Genomic DNA, 12,296 nt, shown 5'->3' on the forward strand with positions numbered 1-12,296 from the left:
GCTTTCCACCCCATTAGACGACAACATGTAGCACAAAATGTGAATAGCAGCATAACTCAGGTTTGATGGTCTAGAAAGGAAATATAAAACCATACTCAGATTTTTGCTAACTGTTTGGCTTTCCAGATTGCCATTTAAGGGAAAGCTTTCCCTTAATCTATGTTTTTTATTTTTCTGTATTTGTCAGTTATTGTTAAAGTAAATTTTAAGTTCTGTATTTATTTGCAGGAGAAAAGCTTCGCTACAGCTACCCTGATGCAGGCTATCATGAGATGCGCTTGAAATATGAAAATAATCCTGAATTGATACCACCCCACATGATGGACCAGGCTATCAACACCTTGACATACTTGGGATCAGATACCCTCCGTCCTATGCTCCACCATCCAGGTCCATCTGTATCTATGGCTGATGTTGTTCCCATTGTCAATCCCCTGTATCACCATGTTCTACCATTTAGCCAGCAACTAGAGCGTCCAGGAAATTGCGAAACACTTCCACCACATCCACCCCAATCCCAAGAGTTTCCCAGCCACCCCACTTCGAATGGCCCTACTTCCTTAACTCGGCAGAACAAACAACCTCAGGTATCACAGGAGGAATCAGCAAGCAACAGTGGCGTTGATTCGGCTGACTCGGCTCGAAGCAGCCCTCAGGAAAGGCAGGGGTACCTGAACTCCAGCGCAGCTGCAGGCCTCAGGTCCCGAGCAAGTCCAGCTGTGGGCTCTGGTGAGCGAGTTATTGATGCATCATCCAGGAGTGGGTCAGGAGTGGGAACAGGGATGATGCGTGTGGCAGCAGAGCGGCCAGTGGGCCATGAAGGGGTGCGGGTGTTCGCTCGAGACGGTCACGAGCTGCGAGCCTTTCAGTGTGAGCACTGTCGACTGCTCTTTCTGGACCACGTCATGTACACCATCCACATGGGTTGCCACGGCTACAGAGATCCCTTGGAGTGCAACATCTGTGGTCACCGAAGCAAAGACCGCTATGAGTTCTCTTCGCACATAGTTCGAGGGGAGCACACTTTCCATTAAAAGGGACAAAACGGAAGCAAGCGGAAAGCTTTGGGAATAAGACGAGCATTAACCTGCTTTCCATCTCTTCCCTGTGAAAGTGCAGAAGACAGTGTCACTTGTGGGCAAGTGTAGCACAATCAAAGACTACTTTTTAAGCTACTGGTTGTAAATTGGAGCACATGAAGGTATGGGCCAAAGACACATTTTGTACTTATTTAACTAACTCAGAACAAAGAAGTTGTTTTTTTTTTCCTATTTTCTAACCAATTAATTGTTTATGAGAGCAGCTGCCAGCTTTCTCCTGGTTTTTCATTTTAAATTTAAAATGGAATTATCTTTTTGTAGCTTTTGAGTTTTAATATTTGTCAGCTGCGAAACTCACAGTTACATAATCATGTACCATGAAGGCTCAATAAATGTAAGAAAAAATGGAAAGTAGCTTAGATCAATCTCACCAGTGCATTACTGAATTGACTGGAAATTTAGGATGAACAAAAAGAGAAATGTGTAATTTAATTAAATTAAGATGAGAGGAGACATGTCAATCCCACTGACAACACAATGGCCACACAATGTCAAAGTAGTTTTACAATCAAATACATTTTGGAAATGAAAATGTAATGTTTTCTAAATTATACAATAAATTTCAAAAGTATATTGTGTTATACATGTACATCAGTGTCAATCTGAATTAATTCATGGATCCTTTGGTAATTGGATGTGCTTCTTAGAGAATAATGACGAAAAACAATTTAAATATAGATTTTTTTTTTTTTGCAATTTTTTTGTTCAAAATATAGAAAAATGAGAGTTTTTTTTATATTTTATATTTTATTTGGTCTATAATAGATGGGGAGAAATTTAATTTACCTTTAAATTGAAAGCTTGACTATTCTTGTGGATATTTTTAATCATCCTATGCTGACATTGGGAGGTGCTATTCTCCTTTACATCTTAATATCAAGTTTTTATTTATTTTTAAACCTTCATGACCTCAAAAAACAGCTTGTATTTCAATTCAATATTTGCATTTTAAAACAAAGTTTTTTGTTTTTTTTTTCCCAATACTGGTTTGTGATGTGCAAATACAATTATCAATGCATTCATGGTCATCATTCCAAACTTGTAGTTTTATTTTTTTGACACATGCACTTACAAGATCAAGTCACAGAGCATGCTGAAAGGTAAACAGTACCCAAGATTGTTGCCTTATTGTTCATATTCATATCAAATCTCAGACGTATTCTTTATTGTAACATTCCAAGTACTCCATAAATACACATGAAAGTATTTGTTTCCCTTTTTGATTTCTGCAACTCTAGCACAGTGCTAGATTCACAAACATGACCAACTTTAAAGACTTAAGACTTATTTAAGTGTGGTGTTAGCCAAATTTTTATGTTATCAGGAGTATCTTTATTTCCAGCTTTTCAAAATAAAACTATTTCTTGTTTTGTTCATTCAGAAATTATACATTCTCGTTTATTCACTACGTGTGATAGGGTGCCTTGGAACAAGTTTACTGTTTAGACTTTACATTAATGTCTAAACATTTGACAACAGATATTTTAAGATCAAATTAAACTTAATATCAAATATTTAAAATATATAAATGTAACATGGCTTAATAATAAGCACATTGCAGCTTATTATATACAGGAAAATTACTTTTGAACATGCTAATAAATTAAATGCAAAGGCCACTTACCTATTTGCTTTTAAGAGAGGGACTTAAACCATTGTACAACAAAAATATATTTCACAGATAGACACCCTTTCTGATGTACCTCACTTTTTAATCTTTTTGGATTTAAACATGAAACCATATGAGAGATTCAATAAAATGTGTATTTTTGTTGCATAGTAGATACATGCAGATTGCACTGTTTGTCCTTTGCGCATTATCGCTATTGCAAAGAAACGGTTTACTGATGCTGAAGCTAAAGTGTTGCACTGCGTTGGTTTTCATCTGCGGTTTTATTAGACCTAACGTTCTCTAATGGGGCTGCTCTTTTATCTGCTCCTCTTCAACCCTCATCTCACGAACAAGCAAGAACACACTAGTTTCCTTCACTTTGAATCTTGCTTTGCTTACTTTCTATATGCCATTACAATAATGTATGACCTTTAACAGCAAAAATCAAGAAAGGAGCAGGATGAACTAGGGGATAAGTGAACAGAATGTGGTTTCCCTACGTACAATAGTACTAATCTAAAGAAACTTCCAGCATATCAACTTCATCATTTAAGAAATATGTAAATGATGTTAACTACCAACTTTTTACTGTAGTTCATTAAAGCACAGTAAATTTGGGCTAAAGAGGTGGTACTTTCATAACTTCTCAGCACTGTGCTCAGTACAGTAGATCATGGTCATGCACTTTATGTATCTGTCTAGGCAATGCTATTTTAATGCAGGCATAACAGAAAACAATCCTGTTTATTCTTAGAACAACCATGGAGCACCATAAAAAAGGCAAAACTTTGTTTTTTTCTGATCTTATGAATATGCTTGTTTTTTTTGTTTTGTTTTGTTTTTTATGTAAGAAGTTCCGCAAGATATAAGCATTATTTGTTTCATCCAACATTTTAAACAATCCTGTAGGTTTCCTGTATTCATAAATTCAAAAGGCAGCTTTTTTCTTGTACATGTTGCCTCTTAGCATAGGAACTCATGGTAAGGTTTTGGTATTGGAAATTGTTTACACCTTGCAGCTTTTATAGTAAATATTTTCATTATTTTGTCTATTTACCACTGTATATATTTAGTCAGGTTTCTGCAAATGTTTATGTTTTTAAAGGGGTTATTACGGGAAAAACAAGCTTTTGATGTATTGCTAATTGCATTTTCTTCATGATTCTAATCTCAACTTGTAGGTATAATACAACTCTACCTGTCTGTCTCATCCAAGTAGCCATATAAACAAAGCAAACGGAAAAGTCTTCTTTCACCCTCTGTGTAACTGAGGACTTTACTTGAAAATTCTAATCATTGCTTATGCTACATGTTGTGTTTTTTGTAAGTTTTGATGAAGAGCCTGGTAAATGTCTATTTTTCTGCTGAAATGTTAATACAAATAATTTTGTGAACTTTGTATGGTTTTGAAGTTTAACAAATGTTTACAAGATTGTACAAGGAGTGGTTCTGAGTGGATGATAATGATATTGGCACTGAATATAGAAGTTATTCAGGAACGTGTGCTGACTGATGAGTTTTCATATTGACAGACTTTCTAATGTAAGGGCTCTCAGGAATTTGAATAGGCGTTGTACTTTTTATGTAGTTTATTTATCAAGAAAGATACACAGAGATTTAAGTGTCTCTGATGCCTCTTAACACTCAAAGTGGTGAAGGAAATTGTTCAGCCCTGTATTTTCTTTCTATGCTCTTTTTTTTATCCGTATTGTCTTTATTTTTACTTTGCATCATTGACTATATGAAGACACACAGCTGTGAACATTGCAGTGTACATTTTAAGGCATGATTTCCCTGAATTAAAGAAACGGTTTTGCTGCTTCACTCGTGTTGTGAATTTTGAAAAAGATTACATTGTCTTGTTTTGTTCTACAGTTCATCAAATTTCCTCTTTTGAAGTTAAAATTTACATTTTAAGCTTTTTTTTTTTTTTTTGCATTGAAAAAAGAAAAAAGCATTTTGGGAAACGTGTATCTCCATAATTTCTGTTGATTTTTCTGAATGTAAATTTTTTGGTGATTGTGAATTCCAAGGTCTAAACAGGGACTAAATATAAGCTCATCTTATGTCCATTTTATATCATCCACTGGTTTTCAGAATACACATCCAACATGAAGTTATTATACTTTGCAAGTGGTGAAGTATTCTGTTTGATGTCGAAAGCTCAAAAATTGTTCTGAGGAGAGGATGTAAATTATTTCAGAGAATGCACCTCAGTCTCTATCCCCATTTTCCATAACCTTATTTATTTTATTATTTTGCATTCCATAAATAATATGCGCACAAGAGTTTGCATTTTAATTAAAAAAAATACAATAAAATGATAATAATAACAATAAAAATACATGTATAAATGCCTCCTCAAACATAAGATTTAACAAAGTGAAGCCCTGACTACTTATGTATTCACATATAACTTGAGTAAAATATCCTGTGACTGAAAAATGAATAAATGCTAATAGGCCTTAATTCAGTTATCAGTACATCCATAATGCAAAAATAATATATTATTTTACCTTCCTATATAGCTGTGCATAAGTTTGTAACTTACTAATTGCTTGAATTTATTAACTGCATTTGCTCTTTATGAGTTTATAGAGATTTATCCTGATTCATTTAGAATATTTGCATTGCTTGGAGAATTAAATTTAATAAAAACAAATTGGAATACATAGATATCTTCAGGTGCCCAATGTTTTCAAATTGACACATAGGAGCCAAGGTTTTTCATAGAGATTATTTATGAGAAAACCTGGGAGAGATGCTCAGCAACAGAGTCCAGGAAGCACTTTGAAAAATGTAGTTGGTTACCAATTGTTTTGTCTGACTCATCTGTAACATCTGAGTGTCAACTTAACATTATTGTTTCTTTTTTGTGTGTTTCCCAATGAACCCTTGCTTCTAAACCACATGCTTATAGCCAAATACTTAGATATACACCCAAAGTTTAGACCTCCAAAACCTGTGAGAGCTTTATAGCTCATTTCACGGTAAACCAGTCACCTTATCTACCAAGTTTATTTTGAAACAGTACCATAGTCAGAGTCAGCCGCTGATTAGATCCAAACTCAGTTGACGTCTGTTGAGTGTGTACACGCACACACACATGCAATGCTACAAACCACAGACATACAAGGAGGAAAAGAGCTGCAACATTTGTCAAAATGCTTAAATAACATAAAAGACTAATTCATAAAATCTGGTCAGTGGACTCTTATAAGTTGTGACTATTAATATATCATATCTTTACAATAAATATCTATGGATTTATAAATGTTACTTAAGTAACAATTTTTGTGTTCTTAGGGACCTTCTCTGGGTTTGAGGGGCTTAAGATTTTGTCTAGTTCTGCTTTGTCTTGGGCTTGTTCTAATTTTAAGGTATTTCTATTCTCGTGGATTCATGTCATTAAACACTTGATTCATTTGTCCTGTTACTAACTTGGCTCATAGTTGGCAATACAGAAGGAGACTCAAGCTACAGTACTAAAATGGGTGATTTGTTTAAATTATGCCAGGCCGACCCATAGGAACATTTCTAATGAACCAGTCATTGCCCTGCAAAGTTAAGCTTATTTTTGTAGAAAGTAATCTGCCTGTGATGTGCACCTAACAGACGTAACTTGTCATATCAATACTGATGAATAGAAATTTAAAACGTGCTGATTGCCCAGAAACATGAAGAAAAACGGCCTATGCTTGTATGGAGCTTTATCAAGTTCAGAGGATGTCGAAGCGCTTCATACTATATTCAGTCATTCACTTATTCACACACTAATTCTAGGAAGCTACATTGTGGCCAGAGCTGCCCTGGGGTTGTCTGACAGAAGACAAAAAAAACAAAACAAAACCCAAATATACAGTGACAATCTGAAAATGACCTAATAAGAGGAAATCGGATGTTAAAGTAGTTGCAAATGTTTCCATACGATCCATAAATGATCATTAGATCAATTGCTTCAATTTGGTTTAATATTTTTGCTACTGAAAAACAGCTAAGTTATTGTTCAAAGCCATACAAATCTGTTAAGAACATTTTGACATAAAAACAAAAACCATAATAAATGGCTTTGTAGCGACATGACTTAAAATTTTTAAGGTCTGGTCTTTTTTTTTTTTTATTACTTCTCGAAGTCCAGCAAGTACGTCACTCCCTATATGGTGGAGGATTGCCTCAGTTTACAATGTAATGGCAGGTGTTTGTTCCTCCTCAGTCTTTGTCTATGAACAGGTGGGCGCCAGAGCCTGCTGATGTTTCTAAATGTCAGAGCTGTCTCCTTCACCCCCTTGCTTCTTTAATCTATGTGGTGCACACACACACACACACACACACGCATGCACACATTCACCAGGCAAGAAACACACAAAATCAAAGCCGCCTGAAGGCGGTAGCAAAACCGAGAGGTGTAAAAGCCTAACCAGACCCCAAACTGTATCGTTTTATCTTTAGATTCCACTATTTACCTGCCTGTCAGTTGATTGTTTACTCCCATCTCGATCTTATCTCTGTTTGAGTCACACTTTCAGAACGGGAGTGATGCACCTGCCTGTGCAAATAATTTTATTTTGTGGAGGAATCAAAGATGAATATAACATCTGTGAATTGACACAGTTATTGAAACATTGTAACACTTTTTACAATAAAAGCTTTAAAGTTTGTTCATGAGAACTTCAATACTTTTGAAAAATGACAAATATTAAATAAAATACTTTAACAATGTATTTTGCCTTTAATTTTTTTTAATGTTTCCTACTACATATAGTAATAAAAACAAAAATAAGAACCCAAACTATAACATAAGGAATCAGAATTCCTTTTATTGTTGCTGAAAGAAAGTATAACAAAATTTATAAAATAGTAACTCTCAAGGGCAAGTCAAATAACTGAATAAAATAATAATAAATTAGCATATCTCAATAAATATTAAAAATATATAGTAGAAACAGCTCAATCATTTTATCCTACTGAAGTATGCTGGAACACATTGAACATTTTAGATAATGACATTTTGCCCAAACAATCACTAGGAACATAAAATTGGGAACATTATTAGAGATAAATAAATACATGATGGTGATGGGAACTTATAAGGCAGTCTTAGAAAACAGCAGAAGATTGGTTGGACAAGACTTCCTTCCTTGCCTTCTACTGGTCATGTTATTTTTTTACAGCTCCTCTTAGACAACAAAAGCCATGGAGGCAACAAACGCCACTGGAAACTACCGGCATCCACGCCTAGACACTTATAGTAGTTTCAAACTCACACCTCTCGAGTGACCAACAATCTAGGAACGTACAAAATGTAAACATAAGCCAAAGCCATTCTTGTGACATTTAAATACATTAAAAAAAAACGCATAAAGAGATGGTTTTTATCCTTTAGCAGCACAACCTTTTCTGAGGATTTTAAGGTAACAACGCAGCTCTAAATTCTTTTTTTTTTGTTCTCTCTCTCTCTCTCTCTCTTTCTCTTGTTCTCTTTTTCATTACGCGGTGTGAATCCTCTGCAGGGTTGCACAACTGCCTGATGATGAGTCCCATTCCTGTTTTTCCTGCCAGGTGGATGTTTGGGCAGGCCTTAAATCTGCACTCACACCAGTGAAGACATGTACGGAAATGCATACACACAAAATAACAGCCCATGATCCTAGTTAGTTTCTGTTACACACCCATATTTTAAGAAGTTAACGAAGCTCGTTTGAGCATGGTAGAAAATGATATCTTGTGCAGTAGCTTATTGCATCGGTTGTAATGTGAGTAACTGGGAAAACATGCATGAAGATTGCTCTAAGATATGTGCCACAACCCCAAGAGGTAAGACAATAGTTAGAGCAGATGCATTGAGATTACTTCTGTGTGATTTTTGTGATTATTTGCTGATGCAAAATAGCAGAATGATTAGAACATAATTCTAAATAAATATACTCTTGCAGAAGAGTAGAAATGTAACGCCCAAGTTAGAATTTTTGAGGCCAACATTTTTACACCTTGTGCAGGCAGCACATTACTGAGACTTGGTGTCTTGGTGCAAAGGTTTATGGGTAATGGTGGGCTGGTTTGTGGTCAAAGACCGAGGTCTATATGTTATGTGGGGAGGAAGGGAACTTCCACTTTTTTACCCGCTTTGTGCAGTCAAGTCTGGTGACATGGGGTGTGAGGTGCAAAAAAAAATTGACTACTTGAAAGAGGCTTTTCAGACAACTAAATAAAGTAAGAAGTAAAATTTAGCAGATACACTTCACTCTGTGAGAGTCAGACAAAAAGTAGAATGGGTAAAAAGGAGCACAGGCAGGAAGGAAGAGTTTGCAAAGTTAGCTCACAAAACATTGCAGAGCTTGCACTGTTTGCTTCTTGGGAAGTCAGACTGAGAGAGTGGGAAAGACATAGTGAGAAACAACAACAGAGAAACTGAGACAAAGAGGGATGAATCTGCATCTGACACAGGAAGATAGAAAATGTGACAGAAAGAGAGAAAGCTGGGGTTTATGTCGCAGCGCACACCTGCGGATCAGCCCGAACAGAAAGAAAACACACATTGGGATAGAAGATAGGGTACGAGGGCTGTCATGCAGCAGGCAGCCACAGGTTCACTGCAGGAGACTGGGATGTGAGGATTTGGTGGTTTGACATAAATGGATACACAGCTGCTAAGAGCTGAACTGAAAACAGGAAATAAACGTGAAGACAAAACTTGTATTTTTTCACACAAGAATAAAAGAGAAGGAAGTTTCATCAGGGCTAAATCCAGTCTAATTTTAATGTCAGACAACAGACAGAGAAGCACATGTTACCACTAAAATGTCCAAGAATAAATAAGCCTGGACAGTTTCTTTTTCTTAAGCATTTTCAATATGACTGTGAGCTGCTTTCCCTCTACACAGTGCAGAAGCAGTTTGCTGGGGGTGGGACCTAAAAGGGGTCAGCAGAGAGAGTCAGGTTCAAAATTATCAAGAAATTACAAGAAATTTAAAGGTCACCTTCACATACTGTAAACCATTAAGTGGAAAAACAAAGAAATGTCAGTTTTGAGGTTGCTCCATTTGACGTGGCTTGGGAGACATTGTGTTACACTCTCTTTATGTCTCTGCTCATTGTCATCAATCACTGACTGAATTCAACTGCATCCCAGGAGTGAGTAACTTTTCTACTAGCATGTTTTCGACTGAGTGGTAACATTCAAAATGAAATCTGGTGTTGAATAATAGGCACTTTCTTGTCCTACTTTATAGCTAACTTGTAAGGTATCAACACAGAGGATCACACACAGGGTTGTGTGTTGACATGGTACTGAGGAATTGCCAGAAGCTGCCAGAAAACTGGAGATGTTTGGCTTTTTTATTTTTCTCAGAACAGAATAGTGACACGGCTGGTTACTCAGACTGAAATATTGCCATTTGACACTTTTTATCTTCCCAGTACAACATGTAGGTTACACAAACTTATGCAACGTTCTTTACGTATAAACACAGTACACTTAAAAAATGTTACAGCTACAGAGTATAATCTGTTTTTTTTTTATCCTATGTGATTTACCAACAAAAGTATATACCTTTTAAATGTGAGGAAAATTATTCAGTATATTCAGCATTTTTTTTTTTTTTACTATTAAAAGCATTAAAAACTGTAGCATATCTCTAATTACTCTGATAACCCTGAGTAAAATGCAGACCAATATTATGTCTTTAAAAGTCATCTAAGTGCTAAACGGAGACAATCTGTGTGTAATTTAATCTTTGTTTAAACACAATTCGTTCATGGCCTCATCAGATGTGTGTTAGAGAACATCCATCCAAATCAATCGTTATCCTTGAAAGGTTGAGGGGATGGGACGGCACATCTTCAGCAGTCACTAGATGAGAGGCAAAGTTATCAGAGGACATTAAGTGCCAAACACTATAGGGTCAAAGGGCCACACCAAACAGATGAAGAGTTAAGCTGTGGAAAAAGCATGGTTAGGTTTTAAAACAATATCTTAAGGAGAATTGTAATCAGAGAAGCCACTGCTGACAGAAATTCATCACATTAGATTAAGAATGTCATGCTAAGGACAGAAGACACATGCCTTCTTAGAATGCATGTGTGCTGGAAAATTAAACTTTGCCATCAGCACACTATTTCATAAATTATAACGGAAGTCAGCCTTGTGTCATGTGGATAGATTTCTTGACCAGACATACAAGTTAGTTAAAGTTAACAAAAAAGATGAATGAAAAGTAATATAGAAAATCCTAAAAGAAAACCTGTCAGAGACTGGAGCAAAGGAATTCACTACGTAATTGTAAACATGCAATTACGCAATATGCAATTACTGCGGACTGACCAGACAGAATGGTCCAGTCAAAACAGAATGAGCTGAAAACTTCAGTGAAAAGCTTGTAGAGATAAACTGATGCAGCTGTAATAACATCAAAATTTGGTGAAAACAACTTTAACTGACTAAATTAGGCTGAACGAATATGCACATATTACTGTTTAAATGATCATTTCTTCAACAAATTTTGAAAATTGTATACCATTATCTTGTTTCATAATTATGAAGAACTTGATCGCATAATATGCAATAACTAATAGGAAGATCTATAGATATAGCAAGTGACAGATAAATGTTTTCAGATGTTTGTAAACACAAAAACTACTTAAAGATGTTTAAATCAAATTACTCCATAGTACTTAAGGCAACGTAATTTATGGTTATTCAATGGGGGCACACTGCATACTTTCTGCTGATATGTTTTTACTTACTTGAAGGACGTTTTAGCAGCTCAGGAAAATGGTAAAAATTTAATCCAAAAAGAAACTGTCACTGTAAGCACTTCTGGCATGCTTCTTTAGGTTTGTTTTTACTTTTCATTTTTTAAATGTCAGCGCTTTTGTTGTGGTTGCAGACTCTTAGGTCAAGAGGAGAGTGAGGGAAACGGAAAAATTGACACACACTCTGAAGCAGCGCTTAAGCATTTTAAATGAGAGAAAAAAACTAAATGAAACAAAATGAAAGGCCTGTACCATTCAAAATGTGCAAAACTAACGCTGAAGAATTTCAAATTAAAGGCTTGCTTTTCTCTCAGACCAATTACACTTTAAGGTTTATGAAAGTCATGTCTATGGTCTTTTTTGCCAGACTATTGTCACTCTAATTCTTTCTTCTTTTGGTAGAAAACAACCAATGTTCACATAAAAACACATGAATAAGGATATCTCTATGCTTTGTTTTGTGTTATGATCAAATACTTGTTCCTTTGTTTTCAAGACTGTTCAGATGTTTTCTCCTCCTGCCATCTAGTGGTGACTTATTGATACATGTATTTTATGTGTTTTTTGTGTGTGTTTTTTCCATGTGCAACCTACATTTATTAGAAGCTTTCATTCTAGCAACTATATAGCACATTATTTGGAATTAAGGGGTCAATGGTACCTTTAAATAGGCGTAACAACTTTGTTTTTTCAAAACACAAGTTCTTAACTAAAGACTCAAGTTGTTAGTTTAAGTTGTGAGAATTAAATAAAACAGAAAGAAAATTATCTTTTTCTTGTTATATAACAATTAAATATTTTATTTTTAGATAGTTTTTTCTGTAATAACTCCA

At 35.4% G+C, this 12,296-nt stretch overlaps 1 protein-coding gene across 5 annotated transcripts in view; it reads left to right on the forward strand.

The window, feature by feature from the left end:
- The window catches only part of ikzf2 (IKAROS family zinc finger 2), a 68,705-nt gene extending 64,144 nt beyond the window's left edge, over nucleotides 1-4,561 (forward strand). For all 5 annotated transcript variants that reach the window (XM_055031571.1, XM_055031574.1, XM_055031575.1 and 2 more), the window contains one exon: nucleotides 229-4,561. In XM_055031571.1, the coding sequence (XP_054887546.1) occupies nucleotides 229-1,034 (806 nt within the window). In that variant the 3' untranslated portion in view covers nucleotides 1,035-4,561. The remainder of the gene's footprint in view (nucleotides 1-228) is intronic.
- The last annotated feature ends 7,735 nt before the right edge of the window (nucleotides 4,562-12,296 follow it).

This window comes from Poeciliopsis prolifica, unplaced genomic scaffold (assembly GCF_027474105.1).
Source record: "Poeciliopsis prolifica strain line A6 unplaced genomic scaffold, Auburn_PproV2 SCAFFOLD007, whole genome shotgun sequence".
In the NCBI taxonomy this organism is placed as follows: Eukaryota; Metazoa; Chordata; class Actinopteri; order Cyprinodontiformes; family Poeciliidae; genus Poeciliopsis; species Poeciliopsis prolifica.